At 40.1% G+C, this 24,458-nt stretch overlaps 1 protein-coding gene across 3 annotated transcripts in view; it reads right to left on the reverse strand.

The window, feature by feature from the left end:
• stxbp6 (syntaxin binding protein 6 (amisyn)) overlaps positions 1-12,266 on the reverse strand; it is a 155,454-nt gene extending 143,188 nt beyond the window's left edge. The window contains exons 1-2 of one of the 3 annotated variants that reach the window (XM_044374994.1): positions 11,948-12,266; positions 3,330-3,549 (exon numbers count right to left, since the gene is read on the reverse strand). In XM_044374994.1, coding sequence (XP_044230929.1) covers positions 3,330-3,483 — 154 coding nt within the window. In that variant the 5' untranslated portion in view covers positions 3,484-3,549; positions 11,948-12,266. The remainder of the gene's footprint in view (positions 1-3,329; positions 3,550-11,947) is intronic. The other 2 variants (XM_044374993.1, XM_044374995.1) reach the window with 2 other exon arrangements.
• Positions 12,267-24,458: the final 12,192 nt, after the last annotated feature.

Raw genomic sequence — 24,458 nt, forward strand, 5'->3', positions numbered from 1 at the left:
GCATTACAACAAGTGGATATCAACCGACACTAATTTTCATATCAAAAGAAAATTGATGCATCATAACCCCTTTGAGCCCCTGTGGTTAATTTGTGACTTGCACTTGACACGGTTGGCTTTTATGTTTTCAGACCTATGAGTGTACACAAAGGTTCAGTGTTCACTATTGAGACTACTGGCGGCAACCTTGAATTTGAATCCAGTACACAGACAGCTGTAAAGGCCTTTGTGCTGCACTGATAGACTAAATAGTGTAACATTCATAATATGTATAGTAATATATATAATAATGTAAAAAAAATAACTTTATTTGGGGCAATTGGTTGTGCAGCAGTAAGAAACGGTAATAACACAAGATCAAAAACACCCAAGGCAATAACAACATATAATAAAAAGTAACAATATAGAGTACATGTAAAAACAGAGTACATAATATTTACTATACATGGTTGGGTGATCAAGCTGATATTACCTTTTTCTATTGGAGTATAGCAGTGAAATGGCTGAGGGTATGAATAAATGTTTGCATTTGTTGGTTAGGCCTGGGACACACTGCCTGCGTGAGCAGTGTGTGTGCCTTGCAGAACCTCTTGCTTTTCATTTTGGCACCCATGTTAACAGATTAGAGAAGTCACACAGCCCACGTGAGATGCACAGCTGCACCAGCGCAACATCTAAAGATTCAGCATCTCGCCTATTTTCTCCACGTGACGTGCACGGTTCTCGGCAAAAATAGACAGTGAAATGATCTATTGATAGTCATATTAACATCATAACAGCAACAATTCACCTTTCACTATAGTTTCAATGTTTATATCTGTAGAATATGTCACAGACATCACAGCCATAAAAAAATATAGTGTCACCACTGTGGGCCAGCCTGCTCGGTGCATGCCGGAGCAGGGAGCCTCTCTGACAGGGAACTCCAGCGCATAGAGTCGGTGGCACACAGGGCTTCCTTTCTCGACTCCTGTTGGCTTTCTGTGATATTAGTTCAAACCGGGACTCCTGCCTCTTGTTTTACATGATTCCAGATGGAGATCTGGTATTGTTATTTTCTCTATTTGCTGTCAGTTTCCCTCCTGATGGTTAGTTTTAGAGGTTTGTTTGTCAGAGTGTGTTTGCCTCATTTGGGGAACTTGGTGTCGTTTGGAGGGATTTTCTTCACTTGGAGCAGTGACATTAGGGGTTTAATTAGCAGAATAATCAATATAATCAATAAAAAAAAAACACCCATCCTGTGTGAGGAGTGTATGTGGCTGACAGAGAAGTGGCTCCAACCACACCCCACCATGCCCATCAGAAAGAAAGCCACTTTCACCTCACATATTCTTATTCATTTTTCACAACTGAACACACGCTTCTTAACCTTTTTCTGTCTAAACTAAATATAAATTAAATTTATAATGAAATGAAATATTCTATTATTGATGGCCCTTATCAAAGTCAAACTCAATGTAGAAAGATAGGGCTGGCAGTAGCAGTGCCGCAGCAGCAAGGCTGTCTGTGTGGATGCCGCACATGTGCGACGCAGCGATGCACACACACTGCTCAGGTTAAGGTAGGCAGTGTGTCCCTGGCCTTAAGGTGGCTATTTTTTGCAATGGAAACTATTGTAAATTGTAGATTGTATTCTAGATTACAATGTTTAAAAGTATTCACAACACTGTGTACAGAATAGGAAGAGACAGACTGACTAAATTTCAGTAGGTTGCGTTTTAAAACAGCAGTTTGAATCTTATCTTGAATAAAACATATTAAACACCTGAGCCAGATCTGATGAAAAGCCTTCTAAAGCCTCCATTTTCTTAACTTTGTCATTTAATCCAACTGTGGTAATTTCACACTTGATCTCTGTTTGTAAAACATTTAGCTCAGAGAAGTTACCTTGTTTAAATGCATGTTTTTTCTTGCACTTTAAAGTGTTTGCTCAACCACGGTTTACTGCTTGGATAGATCTTAACTACCCCTTCAACGATAACAATGTCCTCACAATGTGATACCCTTGAGCTGACCGCTTGAGTTTGTTCATGTCCCAAGATGATCCGATGAACTCCTCCAACGCTGTGCAGTCCAGATAGCCTTGCAGCATCAGCGTTGTCTCCACTGACCAGAGTTTCACCTTTCTGGTGAACACTTGTGATATGCTGGAATAAGTTGCACACAATTGTGGTCCCATGCCCAGTGGGGGCAGTAGGAAGCTCCTTTAATTGACCCTTAACACCAGTCCAGTATCTTGGGATTTCTGGTGGGGCAAGACCCATATTTGTAAAAGCTAGTCCAGTGAGCAGTGGTTGAAGTGGCCCAGAATTAGATTAAGAGCATCGGGAGACAGCAAGTGTAGTTTCTGCACAGTCTGTACGATGCCCTTGTTTGCCTTCAGGTGAATATAGACCACAGTCACAAAAATCTGCGGAAATTCCTGAGGCAGGTAGAATGAACGCATGGGAACAGAAAGCAGTTCAACATCGTTGGTGCACTCTCTCTCTTACTAGTTTTGCGCCAGCGTCCATTTATATAACCTTCAGCCAGGTGAGACGTCGACCACAGCACCACCAGTATAAATACAGCAGTCCACTCCATGTTACTGAACAATAACATGATTTTACAGCAGTGCAGGTCAACCAACGATGATAAACGATGGCAAAAAAGAAACAAGTTTAAAACACGATAAATAAATCAAAAAAACACGATGTAAACTGAACGTACAAACAGACACCACGCCACTGCTGCTGGTCGCTGTGTGCACGTGCGCCCACTGTGTTAAGAAATTTCATTGATCTTCATAAGCAGTTCTGCTGGACATGAAATGAATAGGCTCTAGCTATTCTCCTCATGAATAATACGCATGGCTAATTCAATTAACAAGCAATATTTAGATAACATTCCAAGAGGGAAAAAAAAAACTAAATTATTTTAAACCTCAATTTCTGGTGAAACAATTATTCAGTTTCAGAGTAAATCTAATTTATTTAAAAAGGATTGACCTACAGCCCAGCAGCAAATTGATTTAGCGTGTCATTCTATTGGCAGACGGGATGTAAACATGCTCATCAGTGTGAACATTAGTGGGAGAATTAAGGGAGACGTATTCGATGTGACTTTGGGCTGCCACTACACAACCCATAAACACAGACACACACAAAAAAGTATTAAACTATTAAGTCATTTAAACAGAAAGAAACAAACCAAAAGAGGAGAAGAGAAGAGAAGAAAAGAGAAGAGAAGAGAAGAGAAGAGAAGAGAAGAGAAGAGAAGAGAAGAGAAGAGAAGAGAAGAGAAGAGAAGAGATGAGATATGAACAAAGAGCTTCTCGTTTGTCCTCTGACCTGAGAGGCAGATGAAGGTCATGTAGTCTCCCTGACCACCGGTGGCCAGGAAGGGGATCTTCTTCTTGGTCCTCCGCCTCACCTGCACAGCAGCAAGCATCTTCTCGTTGTGGGGTGTGAAGACCTCCTTGTTGATGGCTGATTTGGCACTCATCTCTGAAGTAGGCAGGAGTGAAGGGCTGGCACGCAGTTAAGTGGAGAGGACGAGACCCACTCTTCGCTGTATGGAGGGAGAAGAGAGAAAGTCAGAAAAAGTAGCAAATGAAATTATGCAGAAGAGAAGGCCCTGGCTAACACAGTTACCCCAAATTACCAAAAAAAAAAAAAGGCCTTTACAGGTATCTGGCCATCCAGATAGATCTACGTACTGAGATATAACTGGGACGTGATTTCCCTCCTTCAAGAAGGTGTATTCAGTATTTTATACAGTCTGAAAAATAAACATCATTTTGTCTGGCACATTTTTCTTGTTTTGCGACCACTTAGATTCATCTTGTGACCCTTTGAGGTGCTCTAGTATAGAGATGGGTTGTGAGGCTGTAGTGATACGTAGTGGGCAGGAGAAACAATTCTGTGATGGAACAGTTACCATTGTAAAAGCTTATGTCTTTTGTCTGTTCACAGCCTCAGCCTCAGGCCAAGTCTCCAAAAGTACACACACACACACACACACACACACACAAAACCAATCTGGATTTGTATACTCTCTATTGCTCACAGTATATAGCACGTCAAAGTAATGACAGGGAGAGTAAAGGGTTCCAAAATGGAGGATGGTTGTTTCGCTCTTTGTTGCTGCCAGTCTCCACGCTCCATCTCTCTAAATGCTTTGCCAATGTTCCCCTTGGAAGCACTGCCACTCGCTGAGATAAAATGACTTTAACTCAAGCTGTTAAGAGTACTGGTACTTCTCACGGATACAGAACAGCAATCATGTTTCTATTATTACAGCCAACATCTACTAGTGAATTTATTTCTTAGCGACTGGGAATATACCTCTGGAGACACATCAGTATGCCTGATGGTGTCAGGAAAAAATGTGCTTATCTGGACTAACTGTGCTTAAGTGCAGGATAAAGTCAAGAATTGGGTCAATTAGGTCCAAATGCTCTCATGGAATATGGAGCTTAAACATTTTTTTTTCAGCGAGACACATATTCACTTGAGACGCACAAGCACTCACAAACACATACCACAAAGGCCACTCTGCTGTTGATGAACAAAATCTATATCTATCTGTCAGTCTCAACCAGTGAATGAATTACTCTACTGCGAAGCAAGGCGAGCCAGACTGCTAAACAATGCCTTCATCAAACCGGTTTGCTAATAAACAACAGACCACAAACACAAAATCATTTTCTAATAATGCAGAAAGCTTTAAAATGAGTGCTCAGTGGCTGAATTCACTGATTATTATAAAAGCAAAAGCTGTAGAAGAGCAAGGTTTACATGAACGGTAAAAAGTGCACAAGCCAACTTCTCCACCCCCCAAGTCAGCAACTGAAAGGCTGCCATTGTTGACTGGTGGTCATTTCTAAAATAGGATTACGTCAGCCCAGGAGGAACTTTCAGTGGAACATGAAAATGTTTGGACCTACAGTAAGCAGTATTTCTGGAAAGCTGGATGTTTAATCTAAAAGTTAGTGCTGGTTTCACACTGAATTAGCCTACATTAAAAAGGAAAAGTAAAGTGTGTAATGTGTACACAGGGTCAACAAAATTTGTTGAGAATCATCACCTCTCTGACACAACGGCTCACAACAGGTTTCACTATGGTAGAATGTATTGCAGTGCATTATATTATAATGCATTATATTGCATAGATGTTCTGGTTAATGTCTATATTTCCTATAAAAGTGTGGAATTAGGAAAATTAGGAAAGCCTCAAAGAAATTTTAATTTTAAAAATGACAATGAAACTCATCAAGTAAACATGCATACATTATTGTTTTAGAAAATCTACTATTGTGAGATTATAAGGATTATTTTAAGTAGTAGTATTTGTGTTTGTAGTAGCTCTATATTTACAAAATTTCTTTCTATTCATCTCCTTTCCTCTCTGCTGTTTCAGCAATGCAAGACCTCACAGTAAACAAATACATGGGCCAAGATTTTGTGGAGTGTAATTAGAGCAGCTAGTAAATATGCCTTTCATTGGAATTTTAATAATTTCATCTCAACACTCTGAGCAAGGAAACAGGAAACATCTTATTTTCCTATATAAAATATAACACCCTTACACAAGAGCACAAAGTTGTTTTTCACTCAACCCTCTGTCAAAAGCAGGAAAGCTCATTCAGTCAGAGCCATTTAATCAAGCCAGACATTGGAAAAAAACAGTGTTTTTTTCGCTGTGTCTGCAAGTCATAGTGAGCTCTGATAAAGACCAAAAGACCTGTGCTGTGCAAGTCCAACCTCAAAGTGGACAAACAGTACAGCACTCAAAGACTTGGATATCATGTCCTCTGAATATAAGAATATACAAGAAAGTCTATCAGATCATTCATTATTCACACATCAACCAACCTATACATTGATACATACTGTACACAAATGTATTCATCCTCATTTACATAAAGACACTAACTGTTCCAAATGAGCTCACACTTTCCCCTCTTACCATCTATCCTTTTATATCTCATTCCCTTCTCACTTACTGGAAGGTACTCCGAGGAAAACAAAACTAAAAATCCAAGGTTAATTGTTGAAAAGTCACTGTTCCTGTTGCTCTCAAGTAGCAAATCAGCCCAGCGGGGTTCTCTGTGGAAGCCCTAATCTATCCCTCTTCTCCACCGTCCTCCAGCTGAGAAGGAAGGCTGCCTACATCTCCCCGCAAGCTGTCACCAGGCAAAAGGGGAGCACATATCCTCCCTCAGGTGGCCCACTGAAGCATGACGAGGAGGGAGGGATAAGGGGATGGGGGATGTGAGGAAGAACAGAATGAAGAAGAAGAAGCAGACAGGAGCCTCTAGGCAGTGAAATGTAGCCAGCTACAATGCATAGCTTATGGTTTGACTTTGAGCCGTCTTATGCAATGCACAGTGCAGGGCTGAGCAGTTGTATTGGAGTGAGCCATGGCAATTCTGTAGCAGTGAAAACAGCGTGCATATACTTTACAGCTGTTTATCACCCCATTTCCAAGCATAGCCCCTTTCAAAACACTTCATTAACTGTGGCTGTGTATGGCCAAGCAGTCAAAGGCACTGTTCATGCTCATTTCCTTGCTCCACTCTTGCCCAGTGTGTTAATGTGAAATCTGTTCAGTCAGTACTCACAGCTCTCCTGAGACCTCATTGGAGTGTGGCCTTTGAGTAAAATGCACAGCCACTTCTTTTAGCATCAACACATCCTGCTCCTCAGAACCTGCCTCAGCAGCAGAACAGCAGCTGATACTGTAGAGGAAAGGCGCCCAAAAGACATGGGGATGATATGGGCCCTGAATGTGTAGCCACCCATGTCACCATCTTTAATTTCCTTTGGAAACACATAGAGACTTGAAGCCAAACCAGCAGTTGGCACAGGCTTAAAAAAAAAAAAACATCTTGCGAGGAAATACCAAGTATGTTTACTTGACTGCTTGTGTAATTAAAATGCTGGCAGCTGGTTTGAGAGTTATTTAGATAGTCATTCATCAGAAACAGCTCACATAGTTATGAAGTAGTGAGCAGTACAGTACAGATGTGGATTTGTAAGCTAAGGCAGACTGAAGGGCAACTGAAAACAGTGACATGTAGGTTTTGTATGTTTGTGTGCTTGTACTTCTGTCTGTTTGAGAACTAATTAGTTTTGCACCTAAAGTAGAAAGTGAGGACGTTTTGGCAAGATCTCACTATTATAAAGAGCTATTTGAGGGATATATCGGTAATAAATATATCCCCTAGTAGCAATTCATCTTCCTTATCTACGCCCAATAAGGTGACTCATGCAAGTCTCATGTTGACACATGGCTCTGATTTTAAAGAAGAACATCCCACAGCGCACGTTTCTTCATAAATTACATCTTTAGAGAGTGATGTCATACAACAGTTTCACTTTGAGAGAGCAGTGTCCAACATCGCCACATGCACGGATGGTAAATGCAAGAAGCAACCTCTGGAGCTGAAAAATTAAGCCAATGTGTAAGTGCCAAAAACTGCATTTCCTCAAATGGCCACTTCAGGTTGGCTCCAAAAGCAAGTCAATCCCCATAGATCTTCATGTTAAAATGCCCAACTTTACAGCAGAAATAAACATGTTTACAGCCTGGTAAAAAAAACAGTTTTGATCTCTATAGCTAATTTCCACATTCATGACAACTGTACAGGGGGTGAATGTTTAAATAACTTACCTGTTTAAATTTAATAAAGGCTTAAAATTATGCATAATTAAGGGCGTGGCCGCTTTGAGTGACAGGTGGGTTCCATCACAGTCAAGTCACTGCCACAGCCACAACGTTGGTTAGGTAATGTAACCATGGCGTAACCCAGAGTAGCCATCACTATTTCAGTGTGTTTTCAGTTAATTGTAACATTTTGGTTGCCTGAAAAAGTCTTCTTCAGTGTTTGGTTGTACTGAAACACCTTCTAAGAAATTGGATGTTCAGTTTTTTCTGGTAATGACATTTTGTTTTAATGGTTTTAAGTCTGTTTTTAGCATTAGCATTATCACAATTAACCATAGACTGTAAATACACCTTGCTTACCGAGCTAGCAGATAGCAGCTAGCAATACGGTCAGCTCCAAATATGGTCACTTCTGGCTGTAAAAATCAAAAACGCCGACAGTCAAAATGAAAGCTCGAGACTTTAAAGCAGCAGTCCACAAACCAATGGGTGACTTCATGGTGGCTACATCCATTATTTTTTACAGTCTATGGGTAAATGTTACTTCACATAGTGTAATTGAGAGATTACATTCTACTCCACTGTTTTTGTCGTATCAACACCAGTCTGTGATGTATTCAAATGTAAGTTTGTAAATTAGTGCTGCATCAAGCTACCAATAATAGACAACGCTCAAACAACACTAAAAACATTTCAGTCACAGATCACTTATACGTATGTTTGTTGATAAGGGCCAATAACATCAAGAATTAGGCTATTATTCTTCTACACATTCCAGTTCATGCTGAAGAGAAACTATGGTACTTAATAAGATGACACATAAAAACGAGTGAGTTAGTCAGTAGTATTTCAGCAACATACTTCTCCAAAACGTCATTTGGGGAAATAAATCCCTTTCACATCCCTCTGTGTGAGGTAGCACAACTTTGAGACTAGATTGTGAAACAGTAAGTCAAAGTTGCACCACAGAACAACAGTTCTAAAACAGGAAATTTTGTTAATGCTAAGCCAAAGCTGGGCATGACTTCAGGCCTGCTTTAGCTGTCCAAGTTTTGATATCCAACACCAAATACCTCCATCAGACCCAACTCAATGTAAATGCCAGTCAGCAAAGCTCGTTAACATTGTTTTTTCTACCATCTCAGTCTTCAAATATGCTTGGTTTTGTCAAAACTGACATGCTGCTGTAGTGGAAATTATAATACAACACAAAATCATTGGGCTTTATTAGTTATCTTAGTTATCTGTCCCAATAGAAATGACAACCAGTACTGCAACTCAACCGTTCTGTTCTCCAAATTCAGTATCGACCCTGTTATCTTAGTTGACACTCAGATATAGTGGGCTTTGAGTCTTTTTTGTTTGGTTTTCGAGAGAGCAGGGCATCTGGACTCCTCACAACCAAATCCAAATCTTTTCATGTGTGACGCCAAGCCTGAACCACACTGTTTTTACTGTGTGCATGACAATGTTGGCGAGACAAGAAATTACAGGAAAGGAGGTTGTTTAATTGAACAGTACAGAGATTCTAGGTTATTCACAGTTGAAAAGTTAATGTTCAGCTTTGGCTTTTTAGATAATGAATGGGAAACCCCATGTTAGCATCAACAATTGGCTAATCTGTGAGATGCTATTACTGTAATTTGTAAACTGTTTTGTTCTTGAGGGCACATTAGAGCAGTTTGCTGGAAATGCTCAAAGAGAGGAGAGCACTTCGAAGGGGAGAGTGGGAGAGTAAAGGATTTAAACCAGTTTTTGCCAAAAAGATCCTTTTTTCATAATTTCATTGATCTTTTTTTGGCCTGCCCCAGTAATTTGTATCTTCAGTGTACATTGTATACTGTTGGACAAAAGGTAAATGACAATTTACACAAGAACAGATACTGTACGTCCCACTGATGTCTATTTTATGGAATAAAATAATGGAGACCATTGATCAAAAAACAGAATAGCTCCATCAAAGCAGGAGGTTGAATAGGACCTTACTCTTTTCCCTCAAAAAGGAAATATATGGATGAACCCATTCATTTTCCTGGGTGACTCAGCTGCTAATGAAGGTTATATAGTGCCAGGAAGGCACGGACTAACCATGAATCAATGAATGACATGCCGGGTCCCCAAATAAGCTCATTCTTTATAGCCTTGCACCTTATGGCAATGAAACATTTGAGAGGGACTGAACAGAGGAGGGTAAACAGCATATACACTAACAGAGAGCACTTACCAATGGATGTCTCCAACACAACTGCAGAGATCATAACCACAATGACTCCATTATATACAGACGCAATAGCTTGATGCATTAACAAACAAAAGTGAATCTACGTTTAGTTTGCATAAGGATGAGCTAAAAGCAATGGCACTGTCTCAGCAAAAAAAAAAAAAAAAACTAAGGTAAACAGACAAAAAAATATCAGCCGTCTGCCAAACTTTACTACTTAAAGTATGTATTGCAAAACTGAGGTGTTGTTTATGATCATAGGACAGAGCTCATTGTTTCTGTAATGCAGGGAAGGTGACCACAGTCTCAGTGATTGAGATTCCAGAGGGACTACAAATCTTTGTGTCATTTTCTCAGAAACACTCAAGAGGCTCTTTTCATTATATGATCCACTAAACAAACAAGGATCTTTATGTCTGCCTTCAAGGATATCTGTCCTCTTTGGCGGCAGAACAAGCTGAGGTGTTGGACACACAGGGAGGGAGCCAGCTTGACAGTTTACAGTATGCTGACTGTAATTAGACACTGAAGTACAGGGAATGGTATAGGCTTATCTTTTATGGTGTGTCAGAGCAAATTAAGCCCTGAACTCCTGCATAGGAGGAAGCAATATTTTTACGTAAGTGAGTTAGTGAACGCCATTGGGAGGTACAAGGGTAGGATTAGGAGCCTCCTGGCTAATCAGCACGAAACTGCCTGCCAGGTCCCAACCTGTCACAGAGATGCAGGGGGGGGAATGTGGTAATTGCTCTTCAGAGATACTTATATTAAAATACAACTAGCTTTTTCTTATCTCTGGACTTGGCAAAGAGCCAGCCCATGCATTTTTGGAAAGATATTAAAAATGTAATTAAAATAAAGTGCAGGACTTCACATTTCACTGTGGTCAATGTACAGATTCAAGCTGTGTATCCTGAATTTTGGTGAACGCTCGTAAAAACCTTTTTTCAGAATCCTTATGTCAAAAACACAGTCTCATCCATCCAAAGCAAGGATGTTTCCAAAATTAGCATGTTTTGGGGCCCATAGGTGGCCCCTAGGGGCCGTATGCAGCTGCTTAGTTTGCTTATGTTTTGGGCCAGCCCGACTTAAGCACACACAAGTACACACTTAACATTTATTTGGAAACACAACACCAAAAACCTGTTTTCAGCCTGGTTATATGATTGCTAAATGCTGTTACACTTAGAGAAAAACAACCACTAATGATGATCCAAATGATCATCATTTAAGATGACACCTCATTCCATATGGTTCAACTACATAGGCACAAATCACCGACATCTGATTTCTTGCAGCCTCAAAATGTGACCATAATGCTTTGAGGCATTAAGCGAGGATTTTATGATCTCATAAGTTAATGTTGTAATCATATGAAAGAAGAATAAACAGACTGATGATACAGTAGGGCAGCCAACAACCACAATACTCAGCTATTCAAGTTGGACAACACCCAAATTCACTTGCCTAGGCTGATTGGAATTTCACGGGAATATTTACATTCCCAGCTAACACTCTGATCAAATATTGAATGAGTTAAGGCTGTGCACAAGGATGTAAAGATATTTAGTTTTCCTTTCAATATCTACACCATGACCATAGCTTCATTTTATAACGACAGCTCCAACATAAGAAGGTGCGCCACACCTGCGTCAGCACAATAAAAATCATTTGTCGTGTAAAAAAAAAACTGACAATTTGTTTTTACTCCCAACTACAACTGCTTTTTTAACGCAAAAGACAAATCACTTAATTACAAGGTTTGCTCCTGAACGCTCAATGGAAACGTTTAAAAATACAACATTTAGTTTATAAAACCTGAAAAGGACAGTTTTGTAGCGCAAAACCTGCACGTGCACAAACAGTTGGTGAACTACACGCCCGCGCACCGTGAAGTGGCTGAAAGGTTGTTGACGCAGTACAAGTGCCAGTTATTTATCGATACCGCGAAAACAACGGCTCCTAGGCGGGGATGAAAACATCAATTAAACTTTTTCCATGCAGTAAACTACTAATACTAATATGTACACTGTTTTCTTTAAAACAGAGGGTACACCTGGCGTTAACGTTACTCACCAATGTGTTACAACGATGCTTTTCCCCCACGTGCGGTCCACAAATCCGTCGGTTAATTTCTCCAGCTGTCACAGTTCACCCACTTTTCAGCAGCCTCTTCCTTAATGTTAGCTGTCCACTCAGACTAAACGGTAGCATTTCGGGATTAACATCGCGTCGACTTCACTTCTGCGACAGTTGTTGCTTTCTGAGCCGCGGCGGGAGAAGAGTTTGTTTTTCCTGCTGCCGTTTCTGTGGAGCGACCGTCTGTGACTGTGAGTGAGTGTGTGTGGAGTGTGGATGGGGAAACCAGTAGCAGGTTCCCAGACACACAAACCCGCCCGCCAATCACGTACAGTGTGACACTACCACGTAACCTCCATTTACCACGTCTGCGCCTGTTTTGGAAGTCTCGTTATGAGTGTGAAGAAGAAAATACCAAAGCTAAAGCTTAGGAAAATGAAGTAATGAGTGGATTTTTGTGCTTAGAGAAATATTTTGCAAAATAATTTACCAATCTAAGGCGTTTTAAAAGCAGTTTTTAGACTCAAAACTCAAAAAATATATACTTAAAGCCCCCTTCCACTCAAAAATACATCTTGTTCCTATAGTTGGATGTTTGAGCTTCATTATGCACAATGATATATGTGCAGAGTTTTCATCGTCTGAAAGTGGACAGTCTCTCTGTGCTCAGCCTGCAAGCATGATTTGTGACATCACGAATAGTTTGGAAGCCAATCCTGATCCAATATTTAACTGACACAACTGACACTTTAAATGGCTATTGGACTAAAATGGTGGCAAAAGTATTATGTAATTATCTTTTATAACCTAGTTTCCGTGACTGAATATTTCTTTACAGCAGGCTTCCCACAGTATGAACAATTATTAGGACATTGTCCAAGGTCACTGTAAAAAGCACAAAAGTAGCTTAACTCATTTGAATTGTTACAATTCAACAATAATTTATACATGCCTTGAACTTGACTTGAAGTCCCTACTGGGATTTTACAGATTATGGTTGGTACAATAATAATTAATGATGTTTATCATCCTGTCTCTGTGACTTCCTTATATGTATCTAATTATAGTGGGCTCCCAAAACAATAAATGAATGAAACCTAATTCCCAGAGGTCACTACTAGAAAAGTAGATTTGCCTTTGCCTTCTTGTTTATAGACAAGCCTTCACAACCTAGGTTGCAGTATTCTTAAAAGTGACTTTTTATAGGATATTATAGGATAAGAATGGAAAAAAACCCCTATATTTTATGTCTCTGTGACTCAAACCTTAAAGGATAGGTGCACAATTATTCGGGTATGTCTTAAAACACTGAGAGAGGTTTTTCTCACTGTAATCATTCCTCCCGTTCATACTGGCTATTAAAAGATCCCCTTCAAATGTGCTTTCACTGTAAGTGATGGGGGCCAAAATCCACAGTGTATCCACACAGTCATTTTGTGCAAAAGTGCACAACAGTTTATCCAAAGCTTATATGAGGCTTCAGCAGTCTGAGTTAGTCATATCAAGTGGATATCTGCCACATTTACTGTCTTTTTAACATCTGATTCCCTCTTTGTGTTTCCTCAGACAGTGTTTCCCTGTCGAACTGCAGAGGAAGTATAGTAACAAAAAGAGGAACATTGGCACTAAAAAGTAAAGATATCTATTTGATTTGACTAAATTTGATGACTGAAGCCTCATATTAGCTTCAGATAAACTTTTAAATACACAGAAGGAGGACTGTGGATTTTGACCGTATTACTTACATTGTAAGTGCATTACGAAAGGATCTTCTAATGGTCAGTATGAACAGGAGAAATGATCATGGCAAGAAAAACCTGTTTCAATGTTCATTTGGGCACCTGACTATTGTTTTAAGACAGAACCGAATAATTGTAAATCCATCCTTTAGATACCTCAGATTAAAATAGGCATCCACCCCACAGTATGAATGAAGAGTGACTGGGACATTCCCTAAGGTCACCATAAAAAATGACGTAGCTCTTTTGAATTATATCTTCGGACAGGCCTAGACTATTTGAAGAGGTTACTGGATGTTTTTTATTACCTGGTCTCTGTAACTCAAACCTTAAATATCTCTGGCACACTAGTTTTCCCCCCACAAGAACTGAATGAGCAATTCCCCCGAGGTCATCATGAAAAAAAAAGTAGTTTAACTTTGCACACATACTTGTTTAGACACTACCTGAATATTTTCCAACAGCACACTGCTAGATGTGTAAGAGGTGTCAATGTTCATGACTGTCTTAAACAGCCAGCAGCTGTTGACCACCATCTTTTGTTTCTACAGCCATGCCAACAGAAATCTGTTCCATGGGAATTTACACACAGAGGCAGTGGAAAACTGTGCGTATGTCTGTGAGTGTGTGTATGATTGGGTCTGTCTAATGTTTTGCTTGGCTGGTTGTGAGTCAAAGTCCCTACAGAGTATTAATTCCTCTCCTGATAGATTTGGCTGCTTCTAAAAGCTCTGTCTTCATTTTGAACAGACTTGGACGCCACTGCCTTGTCTGAGATAGTTCAAGTCTAATGCGCTTCTGTTTTTTGCCTCTGGGTCTTCGCTGCTGATCATTAACATGCTGCAGTGGGAGATGATGAGCATTTAAGCAATCATTATTTGTCATGATAATCAGACGACCAGTTGTACCGTAGCAGATGTCCTCGGGTCAACTGGAAAAAGCCATGATAAAGGATAAACAAATTCACTTGTGTCTGACAAACAACAGTCAGGTAATTAAATATGAATGTTCCTGATTTCTCCAGCTTCCAAAATTCATTGAAAACACTTTGCAGAAGCTTTGCATGTCTACAGGAGTTTGCTGCAAGACTTTTAGCCTTCTTAAGGTGTCCTCGTAAGCATGTAAGACCAGCTGTATTAAAGGCAGATGTCTTTCAGTTTTTCACTTATAAATAAAATGTATTTACTATCACTTTGACAACAGCAAAATGCTCCCAGACAAATCATTCCCTAATCCATGCAGGGAAAAAAACCCAAAAATGGACTTGGCAGTTGGCACACACCAATAATCAAAAATGAATGTTCCTTATTTCTGCAGCCCTTGAAGCTTCTTTGGGATCAGATTACAGTTTGTCTGGCTTCTCGATTCCACACTACAGCAAGCTGCTCAACCATCTGGTACAGCATGTGGAAATAGTTCATTGCAAGAATTTAGATTTGAAAAATGTTTCCTGAGTCTTCAGGGACAGTTTTTTTTTTTACGCTTACCTTCAGACAATCCACTTTGATTTACACAAGCTCTTCTGTTGAGTTTAAATTTGGATCTAGAGCATATGTTTTGCTGCTATAGCTGTGAGGCCACTTGGACAGCAATAAGAAGGTATTGGATACAGTGCTAGACTACAGAACTGTAGCTCTGGGCCCCCCTACATGAGCAAACACTTTTGGAGTAATGAGTCACTTTTTCCTGGTTGAGGAAAAAAAGAGACAGTGGCCAAAGGGGGGAAAATGATGCATACACACACACACACATGTGCAAACACACACGAGTAGAGTGGGTTAAAAGGGCATTAGCTGTTTCCTGCCGGTGAGTTTGGGAATTCAGGCTGCTGAGTCTCTTGGGGAATCGACCGGTGATTTGCTCTGATGAAAGAGGTGAAATGCTGAACCAAGTCAAAGTCTGTACGGTACTACCAGTCTCAGTAACAGACTGCAGAGTGATGGCCCAATAAATACGCTGAAAGCTTCACACTGCACTGCTTATTGCTCAGTTCATTGCTGCGGTTGGGTTTTGGATGCATGACACACCACAGACACCAAAACATCTTTCCAGGTTTTGCTAAAATTGCCTAAAGTTTCCGAGTTGTGTTATAGGACTGGAATCTTTGGGGATGGAGATGGAAAAGTAAGCAGCTATTTCGGTGAATTCTGTTTAGTATTCAAGTATGGACTCATTTAGACACAAGAATTAAAGAATACAAAGCAATAGTGGCAATATTACTTTCAGATTTACATGTTTTGGGATCATACCAAAGTTGCAGAATGGTTTAATGTTCATTAGAGCAATGTCACTTAGTTTTACATGAATAATTTTCTGAAGCATCTGTTTCCCTCAGAAAACTGATGCTCCTCATATTCTAATTATATTTTTCGTTAATTGGCTTTAAACTTTTTTTTTTTGTCATGCTGTTTGATCATCACGAAGATCACCTTCTGTATCTGCTTTTAGCAGTGCTTAATCATTCTTACAGTAGGAGTAATAATACTCAAATCCAAGTCAATTGTTTTAGCCTGAACCATTACAGTAAATGGAAAAAATCTCATGAATCATTTTGTACACATTATTACACCAGTATGACATATTTCATACTTACAGTCAGTGAAATATTTATTCCCCAGACACCTCTTTTCTTTTATGATGGCCTCCCCTTTGCATTCAATACAAAATTGTGTGGGCTTGAAATTAGCTCATATACACAGCATGAGCCTGTAATGATGGACCCACCAAAGAATCCATGGGGTTGAGAGGTTAATCAGTGACTTTCCCTCTCCTTGTATACAATAAGTATGTCTTCCATCATTAAAGCACTCCCACAGGAGGCAAGAGCTGCTATCAGAGAGCTCTACCTAGCACTGCTTCTCCCTTGGCTCCATCCTTTTCCCCCTCCCCCCCCCCCCCCCCCCCCCCTGCACACCCTCCATTCCTCCCAGTAAAATCCTGGAAAACATAAACATCCTTCAGGCCGTGGTGTTACACCCGGTGCTGTGCTAGATTAGGGAGAACTAGGTGCCTCAGTCCCCGTGGTGAGCAGGGTAAACACGGAGATCTGACGATAGAGGAATGGAACGGTTGCCTCTCATCTCCCCACAAGACCAGATGGCTGCCATACACTCACACACTCCCCAATACACTCTCTGTCTCATTTTTTTTTCTTTCTCTGTCTCTCTGCTGCACTAATCAAACACTGAATTCATGTGGTGCGTTGTTTACTCTGCACAGTGTGAGGCATGAAAAACACACATCAGACACTGGTTACAGAACTGCATGAGAGCTCGCTAGAGAGAAAAACATGTCTTATTGTGGCCTAGCTGACATGCATAGATTACTTCAAAAAGTGTGTGTATGTGCGCGCTGTGTGAGTTTCATTTGAGATTTTATGCGCGTCTTTGTGCCAAGCAGAGAATATCAAACAGTATAAGTTTGATTTTCTTTCATCAGAGTAGTTTTGTGGCTCTTTCATGTAACTCGCCACTCTCCATTAGGATTCAGGGAGGTGGACTGTGTGTTTATATGAAGAGGGGGGTGTCTGAAACTTCTTGTTTAATTTTCACTTGTCAAGTGAGGAACTAGCATGTGTGCGAGTGCTCCACGGCTCCTCGCTGCACCCTTCATGCACATTTCACATTATCGAACCAGGTCATGTGTAACAATGCACTTTAATAACCTTTAAGTAGTGTGAAATAAGAAAATATTTAGTCGTCGGATCTGGTATTGATTTTACCTGCAAGGGCCTGATAGAATATCTCTCACATGTGGCCCCTAACCAATCACATTAGACACACAAGAACCCAGCCTGTTTGATGAGGGAATAAACTGCGAACCTCTGTGTGGTTTTTAAGACATTGTTTTGCTTTACTGTATTGTCTTTCTGTATGAATCTTGCCAATTTCTCATGTTCAATTAGCTTTCTATGCCTGAGTGCATTGTACTTTAAATCCATTGGTAATCAGCGTCAATTTGAATACACCTGGAGTAATCAAGCTCTTTTGTTACATGCAGAATTGTGTTCAGCGTAGCATGAAAATACAAACAAGCTTTTGCAGAGAAGTCTCTTTTGAGCAGAACCACTTTTTTATGGCTATTACATACTTTCTAAGGCATATTCATTTTACAATGAGTCATTCTAGTACAATGGTTGTCAAAAGGATTATAGGAATTATCCATATGACCTTTCAGTCACTGCTGTCACTTCCTTAAAATGATCCCAGCAAAGTATTATTCACACTGCTTATGCTGACATCATTTCCGATGAGGATTTTACTTTACTTAAGTGTGAATTTTGAGACGAGTCATAGGAATACTCCTTTGCCAAAGACATCCACTTTAATTAGATTTAAAGCAGATATCTACCATCCATCATATTCCCAGACAGCAACAAGTAATGGTTGTCATACTTAGATCAATCATTGATGCTTAGTCGCTTTATAAAATATAGCAAAGAAATGTGCTCTGAGTGCCTGTTTTGAATTCTGCATTACCAATAAAAAGTTGGTTGTCCAATCAATGACGCATGTAGTTTTAATATGAAAAAAATCAATATTTAATTAAATTCAGACTGCTGGGTTCTGAGGGAAAGAAGGAGGTCTCGCTAATCTTACAATATTACTCTGTTTAGCTTCAACAGAACTTCACCTTTTAACCTACAGCGAGGTGTCTTGTCTTCATCCCGGACCAATTCATGCTTTCCCTCTCCTTTTCACTGTCAATTTCTAGCAACAATAGAAAGAGACATACTGTATCACTTCAACCATGAAGCTATTGAAGATCAGTGGACTTGAAAAGAAAGATAGATGAGAAAGAATGATAGTGCAAGATGTGCAAAAAGGTGCTAGAACACATGCCAGGAAATGCATGTCAGCTTAGCGTTGCAATATAAATGTTGTGGTGATGCAATTAACACTACATTAATAAATCCCTATAAATAAAAGTGTTCATTTTTTGGTGATTCATCAGGAAGAATCAGGATCACAGGACAGTTAAGGTGGAAATAGTCAATAATCCTACAGCTGCTTCACTATAGTGTACAAAAGAAATACAACATGGAATGCAAAACACTTCAACTGTGAGATGTGTTTCAGTCTTCTCTTTTTTTCCCCCTCTGCTTTTACAGTATCGTGCATCGTGCCAACACTGTAGAAACATTTTAATCTCACTTTCCCTACAGGCAGAAGCTTAACTCAGGAGTGAAAACAGGATTTTCTGAAGAAGAAGCCATCCTGAATCAAAGTTAATACTCTGGGGTGTGCTGAAGTCAGATTTCAGAGCAACTCGCTGGGCAAAAGACTCTGTAATGGAGCCACACGCCATTAACCTCCACAAACTACATCCATCTCCATCATGGCAGTCAGACAGTTGAATGATAGGTGTGTATGTGTGTGTGGCTGCTGTGGTTGCGCGTGGGATTTCTCAATGCATGAAGTAACCTCTGTCATTTTAAAGGATTAAGACACCCAAAAATTTAATTGAAGTCTCCCACTCTACATTATTGAAGAGGTCCTTTAATATGACCCTTTATGTCTCTTTTACACCCTGTATCCTCATTTATAAATACAGCATTGCAAATATTAGGATGGGTCTATATCTAGGTCTTTCCCCCTGCCTTCCAGTAACCCGCTCACTCTCCTCCCTTTATCTTTTGTTTGCCAGATAACAGTCAAAAGCAGCTAATTTAGCCAATCAATGAGCAGAGCCCTCTGGGTAACACAAAGAGCCAAGGATCCACTTATTTTGCAATCTCAGTTCGGTCTTTATTGTCAGCAGGACAAGTGGTGTCACACTGTCATACCCGTAACAAAAGGGAGATAACATGGAGATACAGAGATGGACATGGGGAGTGCTGAGACTTTGGAATTGGCAGGGATTTATTTCTTATTATGTCTTGATGTGGGAACAATTGGAAGCAAATTCAGGTAATAAAAAGGAAGCTGGAACTGAGAGAGAAAGCACCAGTGAGGTCTTAAAAGGTGATGGCATTAGAGGCTCTTTTTGAGGTCATTGATCCCAAGGGATCGATTTATAAACACCTGAATTATCTTGCATCTTGCACTGAGGCATAGTTCATACTTAATAAAATGCCTTCATTGATCTGCCCCTAGTGTCCCATTTAAGCCTGACTATGCAGTGAGTTTGAATTGTTTTTCCGAAGCAGAATTCTTATTGATTCTGGCAGTGTTATGATTTTGACAAAATATCTCCCAGGACAAGTCAGCAGACTCAGATTCCCATCATGCCCCCAGGCAAAGACAGGTTCTTCCACCACCAAAAAAAGAAAGAAAAAAGGAATCCGACGCTTGTCTGTTTGTCCCAAATGTATTTGTTAACAGCGACAGCCCTTTAAATTGCGTTAACACAGCTGAACAACAAGACTTGGGCAAACAAAACAGGTTTTTGTGAGCGAGGCGATGCAAATTACACAATTTTGTGCAACTGTGCTTAAAGCCAAAAGGTCCCTGGGGGAGAAGTGGATTACTTTAGAAAAGACACCCACAGCAAATAGCCCGAAAGAAGATTCAACTTGAAATGTTACATGAGCTGGAATACACAACATCTGTAGCTTTAGACGTAATTCGTTACACACACAAAAGCATACTGCAATTTGTATATACTTGTTTATGTATGCATGACCATACAATTTTTGCGTGCCGTAGAAAGTGATGACGCAAACATCTTGGCTCACAACAGGCCCATGTCAGCTTTATAAACACCATTTGACATGACCTCATCAGCTGAGAAGATACCCCCCGGATCAGCTCTGAGACTTTAATGACATGTTTATAATTAATGTACACTGCATGCGTGATGGCCCACGATGCAAAGCTAACAAGGTGGATGACCTTAGGCTTCCAGTACTCATCCAACTGATGAGATGCATGCAACCATTTTCAAAAGAATAGGTGAAAGATACCGTAGAATGACGGAAACTACTTGCAGTGTGTGAGTCAATGACAAAAACGATGATCAATACATTGATTCCTCAAGAAATTCTTCCTTAATCTTTTAAAACAGTTTTTCCCCCCTAGTTATCTAAAAGCTCTCGTGCTGTCTGAACAACATCTCAACAAGTTAACTCTGTTTTTTCACTGTACGCTATCTGAAAAACTTTGTTTGGATTAACTGACAGCAAAAATGAACATGATTTGTAGGTTTACACTGTAGAATTGTTGTTTTAGCCTTTGAACCGCACAGAGCTTTGACCAGAACATATGTTTTCATAGAGCCTTTTAACTTAAACTGCAGCTCCAGATTGTAATTGATGACATCAAGATGAAAGTCCTGGCACGCTTCAGTGTTTAGCCCAGACCAAGCCTTTTCCATGGAAACGTATCTAGACTGAACTGTCCAAGATAATGGCAATAACATATGTGAGTTCTTTTTAGGGCGTATTTGTCCTTTTTTCTTTTTTTTTGCTCTAATACGTGAATCCAAGAGGTCAAGCCCATAAACTGTAGTGACGTTGCATGTTACGTTTAAGTTTATTTATTAATTTTTTTTAAATGGAAAGGGACTGGGAGAAGATGACCAAACTTTCCCCTTTAAGAGAGAATCGGATTTTTCCGCACCCTGAGAATTAAATTAATTTTTCCAGCAAAGATAAAAAAAAACAAATAGTCTGAGCAGTGCAGACTTCCAGAGATGATTTGGTTTTTGTAAAGCACATAAGGGAATTAAAGAGGCACACACACACACACACACACTGGAAACACATCAGACTATTTAGTGAAGTTTATGCAATTTGTTGTTGATTTATAAATCAAAATATTTAAGGCTCTTAATCATGCTGAAAAACATTCACTTTGCAACATTAAGGTATGGCCTTTTATAATCAACTTAAAGGAAAAGTTTGACATTTTGTGTATATTCGCTTTCTTGCAAAGAGTTAGTTAGCAAAGAGTTGCCTGGCAACCAGTGAAGACTCCAGGAGGTTAATGGTCCCAGACAAGAAATAGTATCCTCCATGTAAAATGTCAAATCTTCGTATTCACGTTTTGGGGTTTTTTTGTACAAATTAAACAAAACATGAGCTGTAGAAGTGCTGGTAGGTGGAATTTGTTACTTTTGGACGAAATGTTAGTGGTATCAATCTTCTCATGTAGCTCAAGGCCATGAAGCTAATAAGCTTATCTCCCAAAACACGGAGGAGGAGAAATGGCAGAGCACAGTATAAAAACCTGTAGGATCTCATCACTTTCCATCATCTTTTGCAGAAAGTATTATAACCTCCAGCCACCATGAAATGTGCTCTAACAATTACCTCTTGGCAGTTGGTGCCTGCAGTTAGAGGAGAATAAAAAACAATTGATCTAGACAAGGTCAAAACACTGGTCTGAAGGGAAAACAGAGACTTTTCTCCAGGAAATTTCAAGGCTCACCTGAAACCAGTTTATCAGCACATCTGCTGCCATGGTTGACATTACCTACGGCACTCCATTCACTGCAGGCGAAAGAGGTGAATGTCAGAAACACTTTCCTAAAGAGAGATCTCTGTGACATTAACAATGACTTTAACCCTCTGCGAACTTCAGGAATGAGGAAAGCATAGCAACACTTCCTTGAAACTGAACTATGCACTGGATTCAACCAGAAAGCTTTTATCTTGAATGGCAACAGGTGCTGCTTTGCTCCATGCATTGTGTTATTTCTTTCATGCCTTTACTTCCTGCATTTTAATTGTTTTGCGAGCAACACAATCTATAAATGTCATCTCCCACGTTCCCTTCTGTCGCATCAATATCGTCATCCACCCTGTCCTCCCAAGGGGGGTCTGTGGAATTCCACGTCACTAGGTGGAGCCAACGTTGAGATATCTTTACTTCCCATACACACTGTGAACACAATGGGCCGGATCCCACTGCAGTACGGGCTATATAGGGAACATCAGAGGCAGGAGAGGAGGTGACTTGGTGGGAGAAGGGGGCTTGGTGGGAGAAAGGCAGGAGAATAATAACAGAGGTGTAGATCCACATCTAAATCCCATCTACAAGTGTGTCTTCATTTGATGAGTACTTCAAAGGGTTTCTCAGAAGTTACTGTGGTCAAACCCGCAGGTTAAAAGACAGGTTTTAGAATTTTTCAAGTCTGTCTTGAAACAATAGTAAGGTGGCCATATGAACATTGAAACAGGTTTTGCTTGCTGTAATCATTCCTGCTGTTCACACCGACCATTAGAAATACCCTCCAAACATGCTTAAAATGTCAGTGATGGGGGACAATATCCACTGTCCATGTTTGAAGTGGACAGTGGAAATGATTTAAAATTCCATCTAAAGCTTATATGAGACTTAAGTTAGTCAAATATAGAGAATATCTTGCACAGTTACACTATTTTTAGTATAACATTCCCTCTTTGTGTTTCTCCAGACAGGCTTGTGGATTTTGTCCCCCTTCACTTACATTGAAAGTGTGTTATGGTGGGATCCTCTTAATGGTCAGTATGAACAGGGGGAATGATTACAGCAAGAAAAACATGTGTCAGTGTTCAGTTGGGCATCTTACTGTTTTAGGACTGACTTGAAAAATTGTGAACCTACCCTTTAAGTGTTGGATTGAGACCCATCTTTGACAAGAACAGGATGTTCTCACAGAATTCAATTCATTGTTCTCACTGCGATGATGCACACCTCATTGTGACCTCACAGCTCACTGAAGGGTGGATAAGTGTCAAGGCCAAAGTGTCTGCAGAGAAGATTGATTCACTGCCATAGTGTTCCTGACACTTCATGAAAAAAGTGAATGAACTGTGCTTGATCCAACCTTTTAACTGTCACCTGTGCTCACAATCATCATCCTTAGCATCTTTCTAAAACCTCCCTTTATTTAACCCATGCTGCCATTCTACATCATACTACTGTTGGTATCAGGTGGTGTGAGCAGCTCCCCAGTTATCACGGCTACTAACACCTCCATGTCTATCCCCAAGCTGCTCAGCAGGTGACAGACGGACGTGTGTAGTGCCACTGTAGGGGAATGGGCAAAAGCCTGCAAATAGACAGACTGTCTCCAGGTGCTCTCAGATCTAATCTCCTCCTCAATCTGGCACTTGGTTTCTGCAGGTAAACATGTCAGATTTGGGGAAAGATACCTTTGAAAAAGTTTGGAAGGCACTGAGGGAGACTGCAGTGGAGAGAGGTGATGCGGTACTGCCCCCTGGTGGAGAATCATAACTAATACACGTGCTGTACGTGTACAGGTGATGCATCTGTAGATGTGCATGGTCAAGTAATTATGCCTTAGGAACAACCTTAGGTCTTCAATTTGACATTTCTATATATAATCTTGAGATAAACCTCTCAGGCTGATGTTTAACTATGCGACCCTTGTTCTCTATTACTGTGGGTTGTAGTTTATCTGCATCCCACAGCAATTACAATGTCTTAATCTTATTTTACAGCACAAAAAGTTTTATATCTGTAAGACAACAGTGTGAATTGACTTTGAAAGTTTATTCTATAACCTGGAAATTGCAGTTTTACAAAAAAAAAAAAAAAAAAAAAATTCATAGGCTTCTACCCCACCTGATATCTGGCACCCATACGTGGACACCACTTTTATCTACTGCACTATTCCAGTATCAATAGTGTCATCCAACACATCAGTACTGTCAACCCACACATTAAGTTCAAGATAGCGTTCCTAGACACCTGTATTCATGTGAAGACTGACAGGAGCATAAAGACCACTCACACAGACCACTTTATCTTAATTAACTGCGACAACTTAACTGATACATTACATTCTGCTCTGTGGCAAATGATGAAGAATACAGAACACAA

This window comes from Thunnus albacares, chromosome 15, assembly GCF_914725855.1.
Source record: "Thunnus albacares chromosome 15, fThuAlb1.1, whole genome shotgun sequence".
In the NCBI taxonomy this organism is placed as follows: domain Eukaryota; kingdom Metazoa; phylum Chordata; class Actinopteri; order Scombriformes; family Scombridae; genus Thunnus; species Thunnus albacares.